Source organism: Clarias gariepinus, chromosome 9 (assembly GCF_024256425.1).
Source record: "Clarias gariepinus isolate MV-2021 ecotype Netherlands chromosome 9, CGAR_prim_01v2, whole genome shotgun sequence".
Lineage (NCBI taxonomy): Eukaryota > Metazoa > Chordata > Actinopteri > Siluriformes > Clariidae > Clarias > Clarias gariepinus.
Genome location: NC_071108.1, coordinates 37,511,042 through 37,529,284, shown reverse-complemented (window position 1 = coordinate 37,529,284; position 18,243 = coordinate 37,511,042). Strand labels below are relative to the sequence as shown.

Sequence of the window (18,243 nt, the reverse complement as noted above, 5' to 3'; positions counted from 1 at the left end):
CCTCTGCCTGTGGCTCGCCGCAGGACGTGTTACTTGTCCCTCTGCCTGTGGCTCGCCGCAGGACGTGTTACTTGTCCCTCTGCCTGTGGCTCGCCGCAGGACGTGTTACTTGTCCCTCTGCCTGTGGCTCGCCGCAGGACGTGTTACTTGTCCCTCTGCCTGTGGCTCGCCGCAGGACGTGTTACTTGTCCCTCTGCCTGTGGCTCGCCGCAGGACGTGTTACTTGTCCCTCTGCCTGTGGCTCGCCGCAGGACGTGTTACTTGTCCCTCTGCCTGTGGCTCGCCGCAGGACGTGTGTTTTTCATCCTCCAGTCTGTGTCCTGCCAGAGAGTCCTTGTTAGCACAGAGATAAGTATTGTTTGAGATTGTTTGTTCCTTTGTCTTTATTTATACTTTGTGTTTAATGTTCATTAAAGACTCTTTTTTGATTACACACCCCTCTGCCTCTGTGCCTGCTCTCACTGTCCACGGCGATCAACACCTGCCCTTACACCCCATTCATGACTGCTTCAAAGGGAAATCCTCAGAAAGAGAACTCTGAATGAGGGTAGGAAGGATAGAGCCCTCTTACACTCAGCATTTTCCTAATGCAAAGCTAACATCAGTGGAACTGGCACCACCTTTTCAGTCAATATGCATTTTGCTTATCAAACCTTAGGCAAATAATTCCCAGGAGTAGATGAATTATTGTCCAAGGTGTAGCCTGCCCTAAACCCAAAGTCTCCTGGGATAGGCTTTAGGCCTTTGCGCCCAGAAACTTCTCATTGCATTTTGTGTTTCTTTGTGATTTGGACTACATCTCCCAGAATGCAGGTAACTGGAGCGCTTACCTGAACCGAGGCAACTAATTAAGTTGGTTATAAATAGGGATGCACCGAAATTTCGGCCGCCGAAATTAAGAAACATAAGAAAGCGCCGAAAATAAAAGCCGAAATTGTCGCCACGCCTCTCCCATCCTCCCGTCTCGTTCGCGCTGTCATTACGCATCAAACACGGAGTATGTCGGCGGTTTGGAAGCACTTCAAAGTTTCAGATGAGGACAGCAAAGTTGCAATATGCAACATTTGCTCTGCAAAAGTTTCAAGAGGGGGTTCAACAGCAAAGACATTTTTGACTACAGGTTTAATACACCACCTTAAGTCAAGACACGCAATTGAATTTGAGGAATACCATCAAACAACGTTGGTTAAAACTAAGCCAACTAGCACATCAACACAGCAGCTAGCATTTTTTTTGCACAATTTTGTTACAAAGAAATTTTATTTAGTTTTGTTATTGTTAAACAGCCTTATTACTGTTATTTATTATCAATAAAAGTTTGATTGCTTAATTAATTTGTAGTTTTTTTAATACAAACAAAAAAAATATTTTAAACATGTTTTTAATGAAGTCATTTTCGGTTTCGGTATCAGGTTTCGGCCAAGTGCATCCAAAAAATTTCGGTTTCGTTTTCGGCCCAGAATTTTCATTTCGGTGCATCCCTAGTTATAAATAGTCCTGTGTTTAGTTTGCCCCTTGTCGTGCATCTGTTGTGTTAAAGTGCTGTTTTGTTACATTGCTGTTAGGTCATCTCCTGGTTTGTGTTTCTCATGTTTTGTTTAACCCCAGTCATGTTTAGCTCCTGGTCATGTTTAGATCTGGTTATGTTTGGCTCTTGTTATGTTTAGCTTCTGTTTGATGAAGTACCTGTTTAGTTTTGTATACACGGTTGTTATCTCCTGTTTTGTTTAGCTCCTGTTCAGTTAGGTCCTGCTGTATCAAGTTCTTGTTTGATGAAGATTATGGTTAAGTTATTATGAATCCTTTGTGTTTTTTCAGTGTTATGTTGATTTCCTAGTTTAATTTTTTCATGCTCCTTAGTGCTATAGTGTGAGTGTTTATTTATGTTCCGTCTTCTTCATTAAAGACTCTTTCAAAGTATTCACCTCTGCTATTATGCCTCGTCTTCAACGCACAGCACCCATGACGCCGGCATCCTTGCTGTGATAAGGGGTCAAACCGTGCTTTTGTCAAACCATGGATACCGCAGACACACTTGTCACCAGCGCAGACATCACTTCCTCCGTGCGTCACCATGGTAACACAAGCACCTCAAATACCTGTCGCTGCTGCTGTGAAAATTTCACACTACGGACATTAAATATTAAATATTTATTGAAACAAAAACATACCGTTAAAACATGTATAACTTGTAAATAAACTATTTATTAATAATAATAACTAGAGAGGTACATTTCCTAAAGAAAATGGGAGTGGCAAACTTCTGTTGGTGGCGGAGGGGGAGTTGTAATAAGTGGGGCTATTACGCAGACTCCTCTGGGACAGACAAAGAGAACGGCAAACAGGAATTAAGCTCTCAAACAAATGCTTCCCAACAGAGAACCGTAGGTGCGATTATCCAGACTACGTCTTATTGAATTCTCATGCCCGTATGGTGTATTATACTGGTGTGGCGACAGTGTAAAGACACCCTGCAACACCCTCAGATGGCAAATTTCTGCTGAAAATTCAGCAGTTTTGAGCGGCAAACAGGAATTTTATCATATTAAATTTAATTTTACATATTAAATTCCCATTGCTTTAGAATGTATTATAAAAATGTAGTGACGGTGTAAAGACACCCTCCGATTATAAATTTGGGCTAAAAATTTAGAGCAGTTTTAGAATGGGCATCTATGGGGAAACGAGAGGGATGAGGCCGCGCTCCAATGGCATTTGTGAGCAAACCGTAAATCTGATTTCAATGAGGAATAGACTGGGTGAAAGAAGACAACGATAGCTACGTTTTGATGTAAAAATACATGTAGGGCAAAAGGTTTGGGCAGCAAACCTTTTTTTTTTTTGGCAAATTATTGCAAATTATTCTCCACACTCTGTTTTTTATGGCAGTTGACAGTGGCACGAACATTTAATGAAAAATCTAAATTTTCATAAAACTTAAACTGCTCTTGTAAACCATAAAAGATAACAAGACATGGTCCTAATCCATAAAAGTCCAAAGTCTTGTGACCCATTTAAAGTTTGAATGATGTTTCTACGACAAACGATGGCCGAGCGGTAGGGCCTTCAAATGGCCTGGGTTGTGACCCTTTTTCGGGCCATTTCCCATTGAAATGAATGGTGAAAAATGGGATAGTTTTTTGGGAATTTTGGGGAGACCATGCAACAAATCCCTACCAAAAGTCAAAGCAAACTATTACCAAATATTCTGCACGATTTGACATCTCACTCATGGGTCTTCGATGAACGGTGCGGGACTAGTTATTCGCCAAAATCCCTATTATAAGTCAATAGGGCAACTTTGGGGAGCTCTCTTGCCCTGGGGCTAAAACCTATACCCTTGTGCATGATATCTTCTGACACAGGCTGCAAACATCTTTAAATGTGTTAAATTTTATGTTTCTAAAAAAATCCCTCTGCGCTACAATCCGTCAAGGTTGGCCTCAATGTTAAATCAATGGGATTTTTCGGGGTCAATGGGATTTTTCTGGGATTTTTCGGGGCGGTTAATTACCCACCTACCCCTTAGAAAAGTCATAGCACACCATTCCCGATCGGGCCGCGCGAAACAATGTAACATATGTGTGGATTTTCTCAAGACTGCGGGACGAGAAACGCTGCAAAATTTTAGGTGGAAAAAGGAAAATAAAAACTAGAGAGCGAAAATTCCTGAAGAAATTTTAAAGTGTGTCTATGCGCATGTCGGGTCACTTCTAATCAGTGTTAGCATAATGCTAGCGACATGCTAATCGGCTAAAGGTCATGCTAGCAACATGCTAATCACACTAGCATTATGCTAGGAACATTCTACATATGTTTTTAGCGAAATGCTACTACAGTTAGCATAATGCTAGCGATGTGCTGATATAATTATCAGGAGGCTGGCAACATACTAATTTTGCTAGCATAATGCCAGCAACATGCTAATCATGTTAGCATCATGCTAACAGCATGCTAGGGGGCGTGGCTTAAGAGCATCATGATCAATCCGAAAGACTGACTGGTTGCCTGACTTAAATGAGCCCTCCCCCCTGTCTCTACTCCAGTGGGATCCATAGTTGGTCTCAATGTTAAGTCTATGGGAGGTTAGGGGGCAATTAACCACCGACCCCTTAGAAAAGTCACAGCACCCCATTCCCGAATAAGGCGCATGGTTTGACACCTCACTCATGGGACTCGGTCAAAGTTGGTCTCAATGTTAAGTCTGTGGGTGGTTAATTATCACATAATTATTACATAATTACATACACACTTAAGTTTGCAAGATAACAATAGTGATGCTTTGCAAGCACCACTAATAATAATTGATTAAAGATGTACAGAGATTTATTATCTCTAGATTATATATATATATATATATATATATATATATATATATATATATATATCGTGGTGTAAAAAACTATTTGCCCCCTTCCTAATTTCTTATTCTTTTGCATGTTTGTCACACTTAAATGTTTCTGCTCATCAAAAACCGTTAACTACACTGCAAATGATCTGGCACTTGCCATGATTTAAAATCTGACTTTCAGACATGATAGATAATTTGCCTTGTTTTAAAAATTACTTACTTGCTCTTAATACTTGATTTTATATCATAATCTTAAACTGAGCATGAGTATATCATTTTGTCTCTATTAGTCCAGAATCCTAAATTGGATAGAATAGCTCTTAAAATAAGCTAAATTAGTTATTTCACCAGACGTCTTACAAAATAAAACTTTTTTTAAGATTCTGTGTCAAACTCAGTTTGCTTGATTTAAGAACTGCACATAAGGCATCTGTTGAAAACATTTTATTCAACAGATTTCAAATTTGTCCACACAATATGAAAGATAAAACATTTGTGAACCACAACTCATATCATTTGACAGTTGTTAAATGTAGCATGCCAGCATTATTGTGGCACAACAGAAACAGAATATTTGTTTATGGAAAATTTGATGGCTAATGTTTGTCACCAGAGCTGATGTAAGCTAGATTAGGGTGCATCCCTAATATGATTTCTCTGGGCAATAATATCACAAAGACTGTATTTTATGGGCACAAACACACTTTCCTTGAAACTAATAGAAAAGTATGAAGTATAATCAATGAGCTCATGTACTAATTCTGTAGCTTGGGCAAGAATGGGCACAGCTACTTCATATGCCAAAAAGTCTTGATTTAAATGTAAAGTTTCATAGCGCTGGAACTCAAAAGCAATGAAAGAGGAATTTATCAAAAAGATATCCTTTATCAGTCCAAACACTGGGAAAGTGCCATCCACATCTATAATAATCAAGGACTTCCCACTAATGTACTTATTGCCATTAAGAACATACCATTTCACTGACACAATGGATTGCGTGAACTCTATTCCCAAAAATTCTTTGACTTTTTTCTTAACATATTCAGTATTTGTAACAGCTGATACAGGCCCTGATTCAGTTTCATTTGCAAAAATTGGATGTTCAGTAGCTATTTCATTCTGACACCATTCAAGTAACTGATTGTGGTTTGCTAGTGATTTACAAACATTCTTAAAATTTAACTTGGAAGCCCACTGCTTAAAATAGCGGTGCTTTGCCTCAAAGCGAATGCACATACTCCTTATTAAAGGACCAAGGGATATAATTTGACTAGGAAGATGTAACATATAATGTTGCTTGGGTATTACATTGGCTTCAGGGAAAAGTTGTTTGAACTGATGCAGATGTTGTTCAACCATACGTCGGAGTTTCAATACAGTTTCAAAAGAAATAATGGGAGCAAGAACTATCTGAACTATCTCAATTAACTTAAGAATAAATTTAACATACTCATTGTCCACTGCATTTAAAAGAAATGGTAGTATTTTTAAAAGAATTAACATCTGCCCACAAGACTGTTTTAATTTGTTGTCGTTAGCTGCTAGGGTGGCGACACTAATAGGACATGGTTTATCCCGTATTTCGAGAGGTGAGTAAGGAAAATTTTGAATGGCTGAATTAAACTCATCTAATTCTATCTGTCCTAATAAAATAAGGTGTTTTAATACAAACTTAACTTCCATTGGTGCAACACCTTCAAAAATAACATGCATTATGTCCTGTGGAGTTTGTTTGATCAGGTCAAATGCAGGAAAATCAACTAGTCTGCTTCTTCTATTAATTCCATAAGTAGTTTTGAGTGCTGCTTTCAAATATTCTGTGCTTGCTTTATCTATTTCAAGACACTGCCTAATGTGTTTTGCCAAAGTTTTTTCCACAAAACTCCCCTCCTCAAAAATACATTGCATATCTTCAAATGTGCATTCACAGTGTCTACATTTGCTATGAGCAAAACCAACTCCTACTTTAAAGCCAGCAACCTCATGTTGGGCAAGTGTGTCTCCACATACAGCTATCACAGCACCAAACAACTCAGTTTCACCAGCTGATGTTTCAATCCTTACACCATTGTAAAGCAATGTTAAATCTTGAAGAATTCTTTTCAGTACAACATCAACACCCCACTGAGAAATGTCATTTGCTTTAGCAATAGCAAGAAGTCGTACTGCAGCCAACTTTGATCTAAATTTAGGATCAATATTACCCAAAGTATAATAAAACATGACCAATTTATTTGCAGAAGCATGGGACCCTAAGGGGTTACAAATTTCAATTTCATCCGTGTACAGTATTATTTGCAATGCATTAGGCCTTTGAGAAAATAATGGGTGAGATGTAAAGAGGGACCCATCAGTAAAATTGTAAAAGTATCCCTCTCTGTTTCTCTGTGGTGCAGTATTCAACATGGTGAAGATTCTCACATTAGTCAATAATTGCTTTAGACTTTCAATTAGAGGTACATAGTAAAAACTTTTATTCCTTATGGACATGACCCTTGAAAGACCTTGCTTTACCCAGCAAATCTTCTGGGATACTACTACTTCCTCTGGGTTGACTACTTCCCGAGTGGCCGTATGTTGTCCATATGCAATGGTGGAGAAAGGATCCACGAACGTATCAAATGTAGCCAAAACATCATCTTGAAAGTGAGTGGTGAGGTCAGGATGCTCTTCAAACACCTTTCTCATTCTCTCCTTCACCGTATCCAGAAGAACAACTTGATATTGTTGCACTCCTGAGATTATATGGTTGACCATTCTCTGTAAAAATAGTTAAAACTAAAGTAAATTCTTCTACAATGAACAAGATATCTGTGTCTGTAGTGTGGGGCCAGGGGTAGCTCAGTGGTTAAGGCCTTGGACTACGGTTCGGAAGATCCCAGGTTCAAACCCCACAACCACAAAGTTGCCACTGTTGGGCCCTTGAGCAAGGCCCTTAACCCTCAACTGCTCAGATGTGTAATGAGATAAAATGTAAGTCGCTCTGGACAAGAGCGTCTGCCAAATGTAAATGTAGTGTATTTTCCAATTAAAACAAATATACCTGTGACAAGTGGCACTGTTCCTTGACACTGATGGCAAAAGCCGCCGCAGATCTGGCAATATCAGGTCTGGTTGTGGATGTTACAGCAACAGCTTCTTCCTTTAGCGCATAATAAAAAAAATTATATTCCTATTGGCAATTATACCTATTTGGACTTACTTTTATTGACTCACAAAATTAAAAACGTTCTGCCTCCGAGTGGCGCAGTGGTAAAACGCTCGGCTTATCATCCGGAGATCACTGGTTCGATCCCCGGGTGATGCTGTAACCTCTCACAGCCGGAGGCCTAGCTGATTGGCCAAGCTCTCTCAGGGGGGAGGGATAAAAGGTACTTAGTGCTCTCGAGGCGGCTCACAGTGCCTAATACCCCTATCTCACCTACAGTATGCGGCTTGACTTACGGTGGGAGGCGATGTTAGGCACCGTGAGCTGCCGCGATTGTCCGAGACGTTCCTTTAACGTTCCGCGTTTAATTAAACATGCTTAATTTTTCACACGAAAAGATGGAAACGTAATCACAGCGCAAAAACTCGCTCTGAATCATGATAAACCCTACTTACGGCCACAGTGCGAGACCGCGCAGGTGAGATAGGGGTATAACACCGCATCTCACAGCGAGTCAAACCGCATAGGTGATATAGGGGTATACAGCATTATAATCACTCAGAAAAATGAAAAGATGCGGGGTTTGAAACTCCTATGTTTATTTTCTCATTTAACTAAATCAAATTTCATCATAAAATAAAACGTGTCAAAAGAAAAGTCCATCCAGTCATGAATGATGGTTAATGATCAATGAAACATATTTTAAACAAAAAGCAGTGAGCAGCTGGACATCAGGACGTAGAGCGTAAGTACGACGCGATGGCCTGGCAAGTGCAGGTCTGAGCAGGTCAAGAAGCTCCATAATCTGTTGCTTTGAAAGGCGAAACTTTTTTTTAAATATCCACCTCAGGCAAAATATGAAAAGGGCTGAAGTTTTCCCTAAAGGAAAAATAGACATGAACCACACGGCTCCGCGCACGGTGTCGTCTTCAGTTTAGCACAACAACACGCTGTATCGCTGCCAAATAGTTTGCCACCTGTTCAATATTAAAAGTGATTGGCAATTTTAATGCATTAGTCACATTATGAAATAGGCTAATTAAAAGTCACTCTACTAGTTCTGATATTAAATAAAATAAAATTCATAAACAGGTCTAAAGTATATTCAACCATTAATATGACTTTGATAACGTGCCATAATGTGCTTCCATACACCGCTGATTTATAAAGACTGCTGCTCACTAGCGTCTTAAGCTGAAACTACGCTAAGAGTGAGTTAAGGTTGGTCCAGACCAACCTTACGATCGTGTGACTTAGCTAAGAGATACTTAGCGTAAGAACGTTTCGGGAAATGCGTCATAACGTTAAGAGAGAGGTTAAGGTACAACTTAAGAACTACTTAGTGATAAGAAGCTTTCGAGAAACCGGGCCCTGTTTAGTATTTAAAAAGACAAAAATAGTTTTTGCAAGACAAATTAAATTCAAGTTTAAGCATAAACCTAACTCCAAGCACCTGGCAAAAACGATATGTTTTCACTAAGTAAATAAGCAAGTTACTTAAGCTGGTGTGATTAGGGTTGGCCAATATGAACAAAAATCCATATCCTGGTATATTTTTATTTAATGATAAAAGGTATATATTTCTGTATTTTCTTGTACAAAATGCTTCAGGTTCAATTTAAAGTGAAAGGCATATCTGGTTGACGACATTACAGGCGGTCATCTGAATTTATAACTGAGACTGAAAAATTTATAAGTTTTTCATGTTTTCAAACAATGACTGAGGTAAAATTAATCTATTTATTTTATCTATGATGTAAACTAAAAAAAATAAAGTGCCTGCTACAGGAACAACAGTAAACGAATTGGCTGGGGTCGCACACACAGTGGGAGAGGGGAACAGGTGCAGGTGTGTGTGAGAGACAGAAGTAGCTTAATGTAAAAGTCTGAGCAGTAGAAAACACAGTAGAATAAGTAAAAGTCATACAACCTCAAATAAAATTAAAATTGTTTTATTTAATTAGTTTAACACTTACGGTGACAGGACTGCCAGTAAGCTGAGGCTGCTGCGTTTCAGGCAAAGATGCACCAGTCAATATTTCCACAGTGCTGGTTGTTGCAGGAGTGCTACAGTTGGCAAAGACCGAAACACCAAAAACTTCCGAGCCTAAAGAGCGTGATGTAGATGTCGTCCTCCATCCTCTTGATGGGCATCCATTTGTCAAATACAGAGGGTGCGTCCGTTTAATGTGGCGAAAGAACGAGTTAAAAACTCTGAAATCCTGTTCACATCCATCTATTCCACAATAAACCCAAAAATCCTGACTTCGACCATGAACTGCATTTATGTGGCTAAGGAGGACCTTCAGAGTTAAAGCAACAAAGACGAAACATATCATACATCTCCAAACCGCCATTGTGAATCGCCTTCTTCTTCTTCTTCTTGTCGTCTACATTGCGTGACCGTGAGGGATCATGGGAAAGGTAGGTGAGTGTTTTTTAAATACTATATTTATATTAAGTTATTCTAATTTAAAATGAGGCTATTTAATTAGTTTTTAGGCAATCACTTTTTATTTTATTATAGCTTTTTCAAAACAAGAATATATTTTTAATATATATTTTCTGCGTCTGCGCAGTGTCATTTATGTCGACCTTGATGACCTCATTTGCCGGCGACAAGAAAAAGTTATTTCCTGCTCTGGTACCGAAGAGATTTTATGAGAACATAGCAAACAGTTGAAGGTTAGTAACTTTAAGTTTATTTATAATTTACGTTTTTGAAAACAACTATTTTAGGACCACGATACTATTAAGAAAGTTGCATTTTGTGATGGCTAGCTAACGTGCTACCTTGTTATACCCCTATCTCACCTATGCGGTTTGACTCACGGTGAGATGCGATGTTGGGCACCGTGAGCTGCCGCGGTTTCCCGCCGACGTTCCGCGAAGTTCTGCATGGTCCGCAAGCTTCCGATAGGGCCGCCAAAAATGTTTAATTTTTCATGCGGAAAGATTGAAACGTACTCGCAGCGCCAAAAACTCGCGGTGAATCTATTTACTGTACTTATGGCCACTGCGCGGAGGTGAGGTGAGGTGAGATGAGATAGGGGTATTAGCAACTAGCATGGTCAACTGGCAGGTCAACGCTTGCTAGCTTACTCCAGCTCCGTTTTTTTTTTTACCAGGTACTGTGTGTCCAGGCTTGGGAAGCGAGCCAGAACAATAATCTTGGCATGGATACGTTTGACAACACCATATTGTCGGTATTGCAGGGTAAGTCACGTTTTTTAGTTTTGTAAGAAGATTGCCTAAGCATCTATTTCTGAAACTTCGAATGCGGGATTGTATATATACTGAAGTGTTCGTTAGAGTATAATCAGTCTGCGTCCCAGCCTTTTTTTTTTTTTTTTTTTTTTTTTTACAAAATATACCTGGAACCTTGTTGTGGACAGAGTAGTCCACAGTATTAAAGTATTACTTACATACTTACTTACATTTACTTGTGTCGCTGCACTTTTGGATTATATTTAATAAGTTGACTCTAAATCAGGTAATTTTCAGATTTAATTTCCAACAATGTTTTAATTAGTCTTTTATTCATTTAATTTTTAACACAAAGTATTCTGTAATTATTACTTACTATGGAAACATATAGTCAGAAATTGGTTTTGTTATTTACAACCTATAATCAGTGCAGCAACAAAAACTAAGCTGTCATATAAAATGTAGTGAATTAGAATGACCAAATTGGCCTCAACAATGTAGTTGAGTATAGTAGAAGAAAATGTAAATAAAGTGTCTAAATCTGTACTTAAGCACATCAATTGAGCAAATGGGTTAAGTTGCATTATATTACTGACTTGATGTGGTTGAATTAAAAAATATGAACAATATGCAAGAGTTTTTAGGAATGGTGTAGTGTATTATATGATTTATCATGATTCTTTCATCAATCCATGACCTCTCAACTTTCAAAATAGTCATTGGTTGCAGGCCTAACACTTTCTTTGAATTCCAGCTGACTTTGTTTTTATTTATTTTTTTATTTTAATGCAGATAATGACTACTATGATCTGGATAACTGAGAACTTTCAGACATTTAAGAGAAATAAAAAAAAAACAGACTAACATGTATTTGTGCTTTGAACATATAGCCAAATAAATGGTAACTCTTCGAGAGTTAAAAAAAAAAAACCTAATTTTAAATTACCAATCTATTTACCAATCTACAGCTGCCAATATTGATGAGGAAGCTTTGAAAAGCTTTAGCCGGGATGACCTGAAGGATCTTTTTCCTGGCCCTGAAAATTTTCTCAAAAGAAAGAAGCTTTGGGATTTCATCAGTCAAAAGGTAAATACACAATATACAACAAATGCAATGATTACTGTACAAATTGTCTGACATTATTATTTCTCCTAATCTGTATTTTATTTGTTTTTATCCACTGCAACTGTTATAGTGTGAAAGTGTTACTGATCAAGATGCCAACACTTGTCATCGAAGTGGGAGAAAAGCCTTTCCTAGTGATGTGCCACAATGTCAGCCTCAAACCTCCACTCCCATTTCCTACACTGCTGATAAAATGATGAAAATGCCAGACCCACCAGAGTATGTGGTGTACACAGATTCAGAGCTGGATATGGTGCGCAGTCAGTACTTTGCATTGCTCCGCAATGGAAAGGAAAAGGACTGTAAGATGTCAAAGGAGCTCTGTTGCAGACTTATAAGGAACACCGTTACCAGCATGGTTGCAATCCTCCGAGCTAGTCCCATGGGGAAAGAAGTAAATTACCCCTCCAAACTTGAAATGAGAGCAATGTCACAGAAGATTGTTGAGTATTACCCTATGTTACGTGATGCTGATGCATACATGCCATACGTAAGTCATCCTTTTCACATTTAAAAAACCAAAACTGAGTGAGACAACAATAAGATAAAATTATTTTTTAAATAAATGGTGTATCACAGCTGACCATCTACACCAAACTGTACAAGCGACTGCAAAACATGAGGTCTCCAAGGAAGAGGCAGGGTTCCATGCCACAACGAGGCAAAGCCAAGAAGACTCTTTTCAGCTCAGATGACACAGACATTGGGACAGACGGTGACCTAAGCGGTGAAACAAGTGATGGTACCATAATTCTTGAGAGCAATGATGACATCAGTGAGGACAATTCGAGTGCAGGTGTGTGCTGAAAATGTGCTGTTGTTGTACTAATTTTTAGACATCTAAAAACAAAAAGAGACCACAGTTGCCTTTAAATTTGGAAACATTGCAAGTTAGGCACAATATTGGATATTTGTCTGTACTTTCTAGTTATTTTCCTATTCTTAATTTAATTTTCAATTATTTTCCCCAGAGAAATCACCCCTATTGCAGTTACCCCCCAGTGTGTCAACAAAGCCAAGCAGTACCACCCTGGCTTCACTGACATCATCCAAGTCAGCTCGATGCTCCACACCCAGGACTGTTACAGCTCCACCTCCTCCAACTGCACCCCCAGAGGATGTTGTTGGTAAGTCTGCCATCACCCTTAGCTGCTTCTCAAAATGCTACAGTATCTGTATCTCCTTTTACAGATCAGTTCCACCATATATCTACAATAATAACCCCCTTACCTTGTTTTATATAAAGCCCTCATACCATCTTGTCAGCTGGCCATCAGTAACAGTATTACACTTGATGACCACACAATAGTAAAATATTTAAACATCTTGTAGTAGCTATAATTCATTGCAGATTGCGACTTTTAAATCCTGTGTCATGCTAGTTGCATCCATCATGCCTCATGAGTATTGTAGATCAAATTACCTAAAAGATTTTTATCCATTAGGTCACAGCCATCGTGAGTAGATGTTAGCTATAAACAGACAATACAACAAATTCAGACATTTTATTTTCCCCATAATTTTACAGGTGGGTATCTTAAACCTGCCTTTGTAAAGTAATAACTAAATTATTTTCAATAAAGACTTAACATAGAGCATTCAGGACCATGACATAACAAGAAGTACACACAGAAAAGAGTCAGTTCAGTACAGCCTTGTTGAACATGCATTTAACCTAAGCACTAATGATAATAATTATCAATTATAAAAACAGTAATTTGAAGAATTTCATTGTCTTTAAGACTTAGATTTTTTTGTCAGTCTAGTAATACCATGCCTTATTATATTTATATTGACAGTTACAATTACTTTCTGCTTTTTCCCATATGAGATCATGACAGTCTGAAGATGCAGGCAAGGCACTACAAAACCTTGAGCAACATGTACAAGAAGTCCAATGCAAAACCCAACCAAAGCGATGTTGCTCAGATTTTGGACCTTGAATTTGAGGCCAGGCGAGCTTTCATTAATTCAGATGTTACAAGGGAAGAAGACCGACCCACAAAAGTCTTTGAGGCATACCCATGCTTCAAAGACATTCAAAATGTAAGTTTAACTACCTTAACTTGAATACCTTTTTTTCCTAGGATAGGTTTAGTTAATGGTTGACTAACTGAGCTAAATTTTTTATCTTAGGTTATGGGTGAACTGTGTCGCATTGTTGGTGGCTCCAACCGCAAATTTATAGAGGAAATGAAGGGTAGATGGGCAGAGTTTTGTTCTAAGGTGCAGTTCTATGGTGTGTGGAAGAAAATCTTGAAACCTCCTCTTCCCTTGGATGTGCATGGAGGTAAATTGCCTTTCCATGCATTAAATCCATACATCAAGCATGTTCAACCTATTTCATTAAGTGCCATTTATCTGTCCATAGTGGAATTCACTATTGCCCTCTTCGATGCTCTTCCATCACTTTTTCCTTCCCCAACTACACCACCAAAGCGGCTGGGAAATGCCAGTGAGGCTCTCCTTCATATCCTTAAGGTGAGAGCGGTTGTTAATACTTTAACAGCCACTAACATTTATTCCATTTACTTTTATTTTTGTGCATATTCATACATAAGAGGAGCAGCTTAAAAGTTTAGTTCAGCAGAGATTTCATTCAAGATTCTTTTGTCATTACAGAACAAAATTACATTGCAATCAGGACACAAGTAGAGATTTTTTTTTTTTTTTAAGTAACACCTTCAGCAAACATTTCTTTAACGTCTCTCTAACAGAGATAAAAGAAGGTTGTTAAATAAATAAAAATAAATATGATTTATAAAGTCTTTGCAAACTATAAAATAACGATACATTTCATGCTCACAGTTCAGAAATTTTAAACAAATTTCACTGTTATTTTAATAATTGTATTTCATTCTGTTCCAATAGTAAGTCAGAGCATTGTAAACTGATAGTGCAATTCAGTTGTTAGTTGCTTAAGCAGTATGGTTGCACAGTGCTGCTTCCTTTTTTTAAATCCTTCAACATTTTATCCTTTTTTTTGTTCTATTCTAGCCCGGTGAAGATGCTATGTTATACCTGCAGAAGCGGCCCCTCTCCTCCCCGGTGCTGCTTTTTGATGGAACATCCACCATTGTTGCTGTGGGAAACGTACCAGTGAGCACTCTTCCATTGGAGGAATTTTGGGAAGGAATGTTGGTGTTAATGGCATATTACTACACTTTGCACTTAACATACCCAAAATGTGTTGCAACGCTCCTCTCTGTCATACAAACTGAGGTTATCTGTGATACCATCCATAATCAAGATGCCACTAGCACATATAAAAGAGCAATAGCTGAATGGAAGTCCTTCTTTGGAAAATAGGTGAATGTGCAGCGTTTTATCAGGTCAGATGGGGTTGTTTGTTTTATAGTACCTCTGTGTAGCTTTTCTTCATGACTTGGCTAGCAATGTTCTGTGTTTATTTGCTAGAAGAGCTCTTAAACAGCACTTCACCTGAAGCATGTTAAGGTTTAACTAAGCACTTTTGTTGATTGTGCTGTTATTATTGCAATGTGTGATTGCCATGTAATTTGCATTTGGGCCTTTAGTAGTATTTTGTAGTAGCTTAATTTTGTAGTATTGTCAACAATATATCGTTTAGTGAGCTTAATAAATGTTGACTATTATCGTACTGCTGTCCAGGTTGTGATTTCTGTAGAATACAGTATATTCTAAGAATAAGAACTGGTTTAAAGTTTTTTGGGCTTAGTCTTAATATGGATTTTGGTTTATTTCAAGATGAATCAACTTGTTTCAAAATGTAACTTTATATATTGCACTAATACTGAGTAATTTTACTTAAAATATTGTCTTGTTCTAATGCATTACTTTATGAACATTAAAAAAACACTTACATTTAGTATATTTCACTTAGTATTTGGATGTATTAAGCTTGATTGCAAGTATTTTTATCTAAAAATCAGCATTTTTCAGCTTATTTTTGCCTCTTTTAAATACTCAATTAAGATGACTTATTTCTTGATTTAAAAATCTTATTTCAAGATTTCTTATCAAGTAAAATTTACTTGCTGCATGGACAGATAATTTTACTAGTTTTAGGTAAATTTTTTATCAAATGTAGTAACTGTTTCTTATTTTTAGACTAGCAATTTTTGCAGTGTATTAGTCAAAGATAACATAATTGAACACAAAATGCAGTTTTTAAATGAAGGTTTACGTTATTAAGGGAGAAAAAAAACTCCAAATCTACATGGCCCTGTGTGAAAAAGTGATTGCCCCCCTTGTTAAAAAATAATTTTACTGTGGTTTATCACACCTGAGTTCAATTTCTGTAGTCACCCCCAGGCCTGATTACTGCCACACCTGTTTCAATCAAGAAATCACTTAAATAGGAGCTACCTGACACAGAGAAGTAGACCAAAAGCACCTCAAAAGCTAGACATCATGCCAAGATCCAAAGAAATTCAGAAACAAATGAGAACAAAAGTTTTTGAGATTTATCAGTCTGGTAAAGGTTATAAAGCCATTTCTAAAGCTTTGGGACTCCAGCGAACCACAGTGAGAGCCATTATCCACAAATGGCAAAAACATGGAACAGTAGTGAACCTTTCCAGGAGTGGCCGGCTGACCAAAATTACCCCAAGAGCGCAGAGACAACTCATCCGAGAGGCCACAAAAGACCCCAGGACAACATCTAAAGAACTGCAGGCCTCACTCGCAAACCACTTTTAAGCAAAGAGAACTTTAAGGCTCGTCTCAATTTTGCAAAAAAAAAATCTTAATGATTGCCAAGACTTTTGGGAAAATACCTTGTGGAACGACGAGACAAAAGTTGAACTTTTTGGAAGGTGCGTGTCCCGTTACATCTGGCATAAAAGTAACACAGCATTTCAGAAAAAGAACATCATACCAACAGTAAAATATAGTGGTGGTAGTGTGATGGTCTGGGGTTGTTTTGCTACTTCAGGACCTGGAAGGCTTGCTGTGATACATGGAAACATGAATTCTACTGTCTACCAAAAAATCCTGAAGGAGAATGTCCGGCCATCTGTTCGTCAACTCAAGTTGAAGCGATCTTGGGTTCTGCAGCAGGACAATGACCCAAAACACACCAGCAAATCCACCTCTGAATGACTGAAGAAAAACAAAATGAAGACTTTGGAGTGGCCTAGTCAAAGTCCTGGCCTAAATCCTATTGAGATGTTGTGGCATGACCTTAAAAAGGCGGTTCATGCTAGAAAACCCTCAAATAAAGCTGAATTACAACAATTCTGCAAAGATGAGTAGGCCAAAATTCCTCCAGAGCGCTGTAAAAGACTTGTTGCAAGTTATCGCAAACGCTTGATTTCAGTTATTGCTGCTAAGGGTGGCCCAACCAGTTATTAGGTTCAGGGGGCAATTACTTTTTCACACAGGGCCATGTAGGTTTGGATTTTTTTTCTCCCTAAATAATAATAACCATTATTTAAAAACTGCATTTTGTGTTTACTTGTGTTATCTTTGACTAATAGTTAAATGTGTTTGATGATCAAAAACATTTTGTGTGACAAACATGCAAAAGAATAAGAAATCAGGAAGGGGGCAAATAGTTTTTCACACCACTGTATATATATATAATCCATATCAGGGGGCGATCTCTATACTTTACTGCTTCGATTAAGTGCTATGCGTGCGCCTCGCATTTCTTGAGAAGCTTTGAGCTGCCGCGCATTCCTGGGGCTTAAACTCGTGCATCCGGCAGAGCTGTGAGAGACGGATTTAAAAACTCCTTTTTTTTGCATTCTCATCAAATCGGTAAATTCCTCTGTCCGCTCTCAAGCGTGCCCTGGCGCTTCTTGTGAATGGGCAAGGATAAACATCCTCTCTTGCTTCCGCGGAGATGGTAATAGCCTCTAAGCACTTTAATAAATAAATAAATAAATAACATAGACGGCAGGTTCTGTCGGGAGCCTCAATGACGCTCTCTCCCCTTTTCTTAGCAATCTCCATATGAGTTAACCCTTTCATGGAGTAAGCTGTATTTATCCCGTGGGTTTTTGCCATCAACTTATTTATTTATTTATTTATTTAAATATAGTTGAGGTGGAAGCGCTGGGTTAAATGATGACACCCAGATAGAAGAGACGCTTCCAGGCTATCTCTCTCTCCTGGGACATCATATTTCCTGAAAAGCTATTACTTCCTTTCAAGCTGTGTAGACTTTTTATCTTCCCTAGAGGGAAAAGCTTTTCAGGCAGCAGATCAGGTTGGTGCTCCATTGCACAGCATGGCGGTTTTGCACGCTTACCAGGCTGACCTGGTGAGAGACTTGAGTACTGGCGGGGCTCTTTAAGGTAGGGCGTATTGGAATCACGCCCGGCCACAGACTTGTCTCTTCGTGCAACAAAGCAAACGGCTCGTGCTATCGGCCATTTTATGGCTGCGATGGTTTCCGCGGAGAGGCACTTGTGGTTGAATCTCGGG

General features: G+C 38.5%; 2 protein-coding genes across 2 annotated transcripts; one reads left to right on the top strand and one right to left on the bottom strand.

Moving 5' to 3' along the window:
• Window positions 1-219: 219 nt before the first annotated feature.
• Window positions 220-9,960, bottom strand: LOC128530635 (uncharacterized). The gene is made up of 4 exons (XM_053504682.1): window positions 9,476-9,960; window positions 7,395-7,493; window positions 6,046-7,111; window positions 220-320 (listed from the first exon to the last, which is right to left on the bottom strand). Exons 1-4 carry the CDS (start codon window positions 9,854-9,856, stop codon window positions 220-222), a joined length of 1,647 nt encoding a protein of 548 aa, XP_053360657.1. The 5' UTR covers window positions 9,857-9,960.
• Window positions 9,961-9,970: 10 nt separating this feature from the next.
• LOC128529913 (uncharacterized) lies at window positions 9,971-15,585 on the top strand. Its single transcript, XM_053503521.1, has 10 exons — window positions 9,971-10,184; window positions 10,628-10,715; window positions 11,675-11,793; window positions 11,903-12,322; window positions 12,412-12,628; window positions 12,804-12,959; window positions 13,664-13,878; window positions 13,969-14,122; window positions 14,204-14,313; window positions 14,830-15,585. The coding sequence occupies exons 2-10, from the start codon at window positions 10,676-10,678 to the stop codon at window positions 15,139-15,141; spliced, it is 1,743 nt and encodes a 580-aa protein (XP_053359496.1). The 5' UTR covers window positions 9,971-10,184; window positions 10,628-10,675; the 3' UTR covers window positions 15,142-15,585.
• The last annotated feature ends 2,658 nt before the right edge of the window (window positions 15,586-18,243 follow it).

What these genes read in the sequence shown, in the direction of transcription:
- LOC128530635 (XM_053504682.1), bottom strand. Translation starts at nt 9,856, where the DNA reads ATGGCGGTTTGGAGATGTATGATATGTTTCGTCTTTGTTGCTTTAACT. An exon ending in TTACTGGCAGTCCTGTCACC is followed by an intron (nt 7,494 to 9,475) that starts GTAAGTGTTAAA and finishes TATGCGCTAAAG; the next exon opens with GAAGAAGCTGTTGCTGTAAC. An exon ending in AATGCATGTTATTTTTGAAG is followed by an intron (nt 321 to 6,045) that starts GTGTTGCACCAA and finishes ACTCTCTGGCAG; the next exon opens with GACACAGACTGGAGGATGAA.
- LOC128529913 (XM_053503521.1), top strand. Translation starts at nt 10,676, where the DNA reads ATGGATACGTTTGACAACACCATATTGTCGGTATTGCAGG. An exon ending in CTGATGCATACATGCCATAC is followed by an intron (nt 12,323 to 12,411) that starts GTAAGTCATCCT and finishes GGTGTATCACAG; the next exon opens with CTGACCATCTACACCAAACT. An exon ending in ACCCCCAGAGGATGTTGTTG is followed by an intron (nt 12,960 to 13,663) that starts GTAAGTCTGCCA and finishes TTCCCATATGAG; the next exon opens with ATCATGACAGTCTGAAGATG.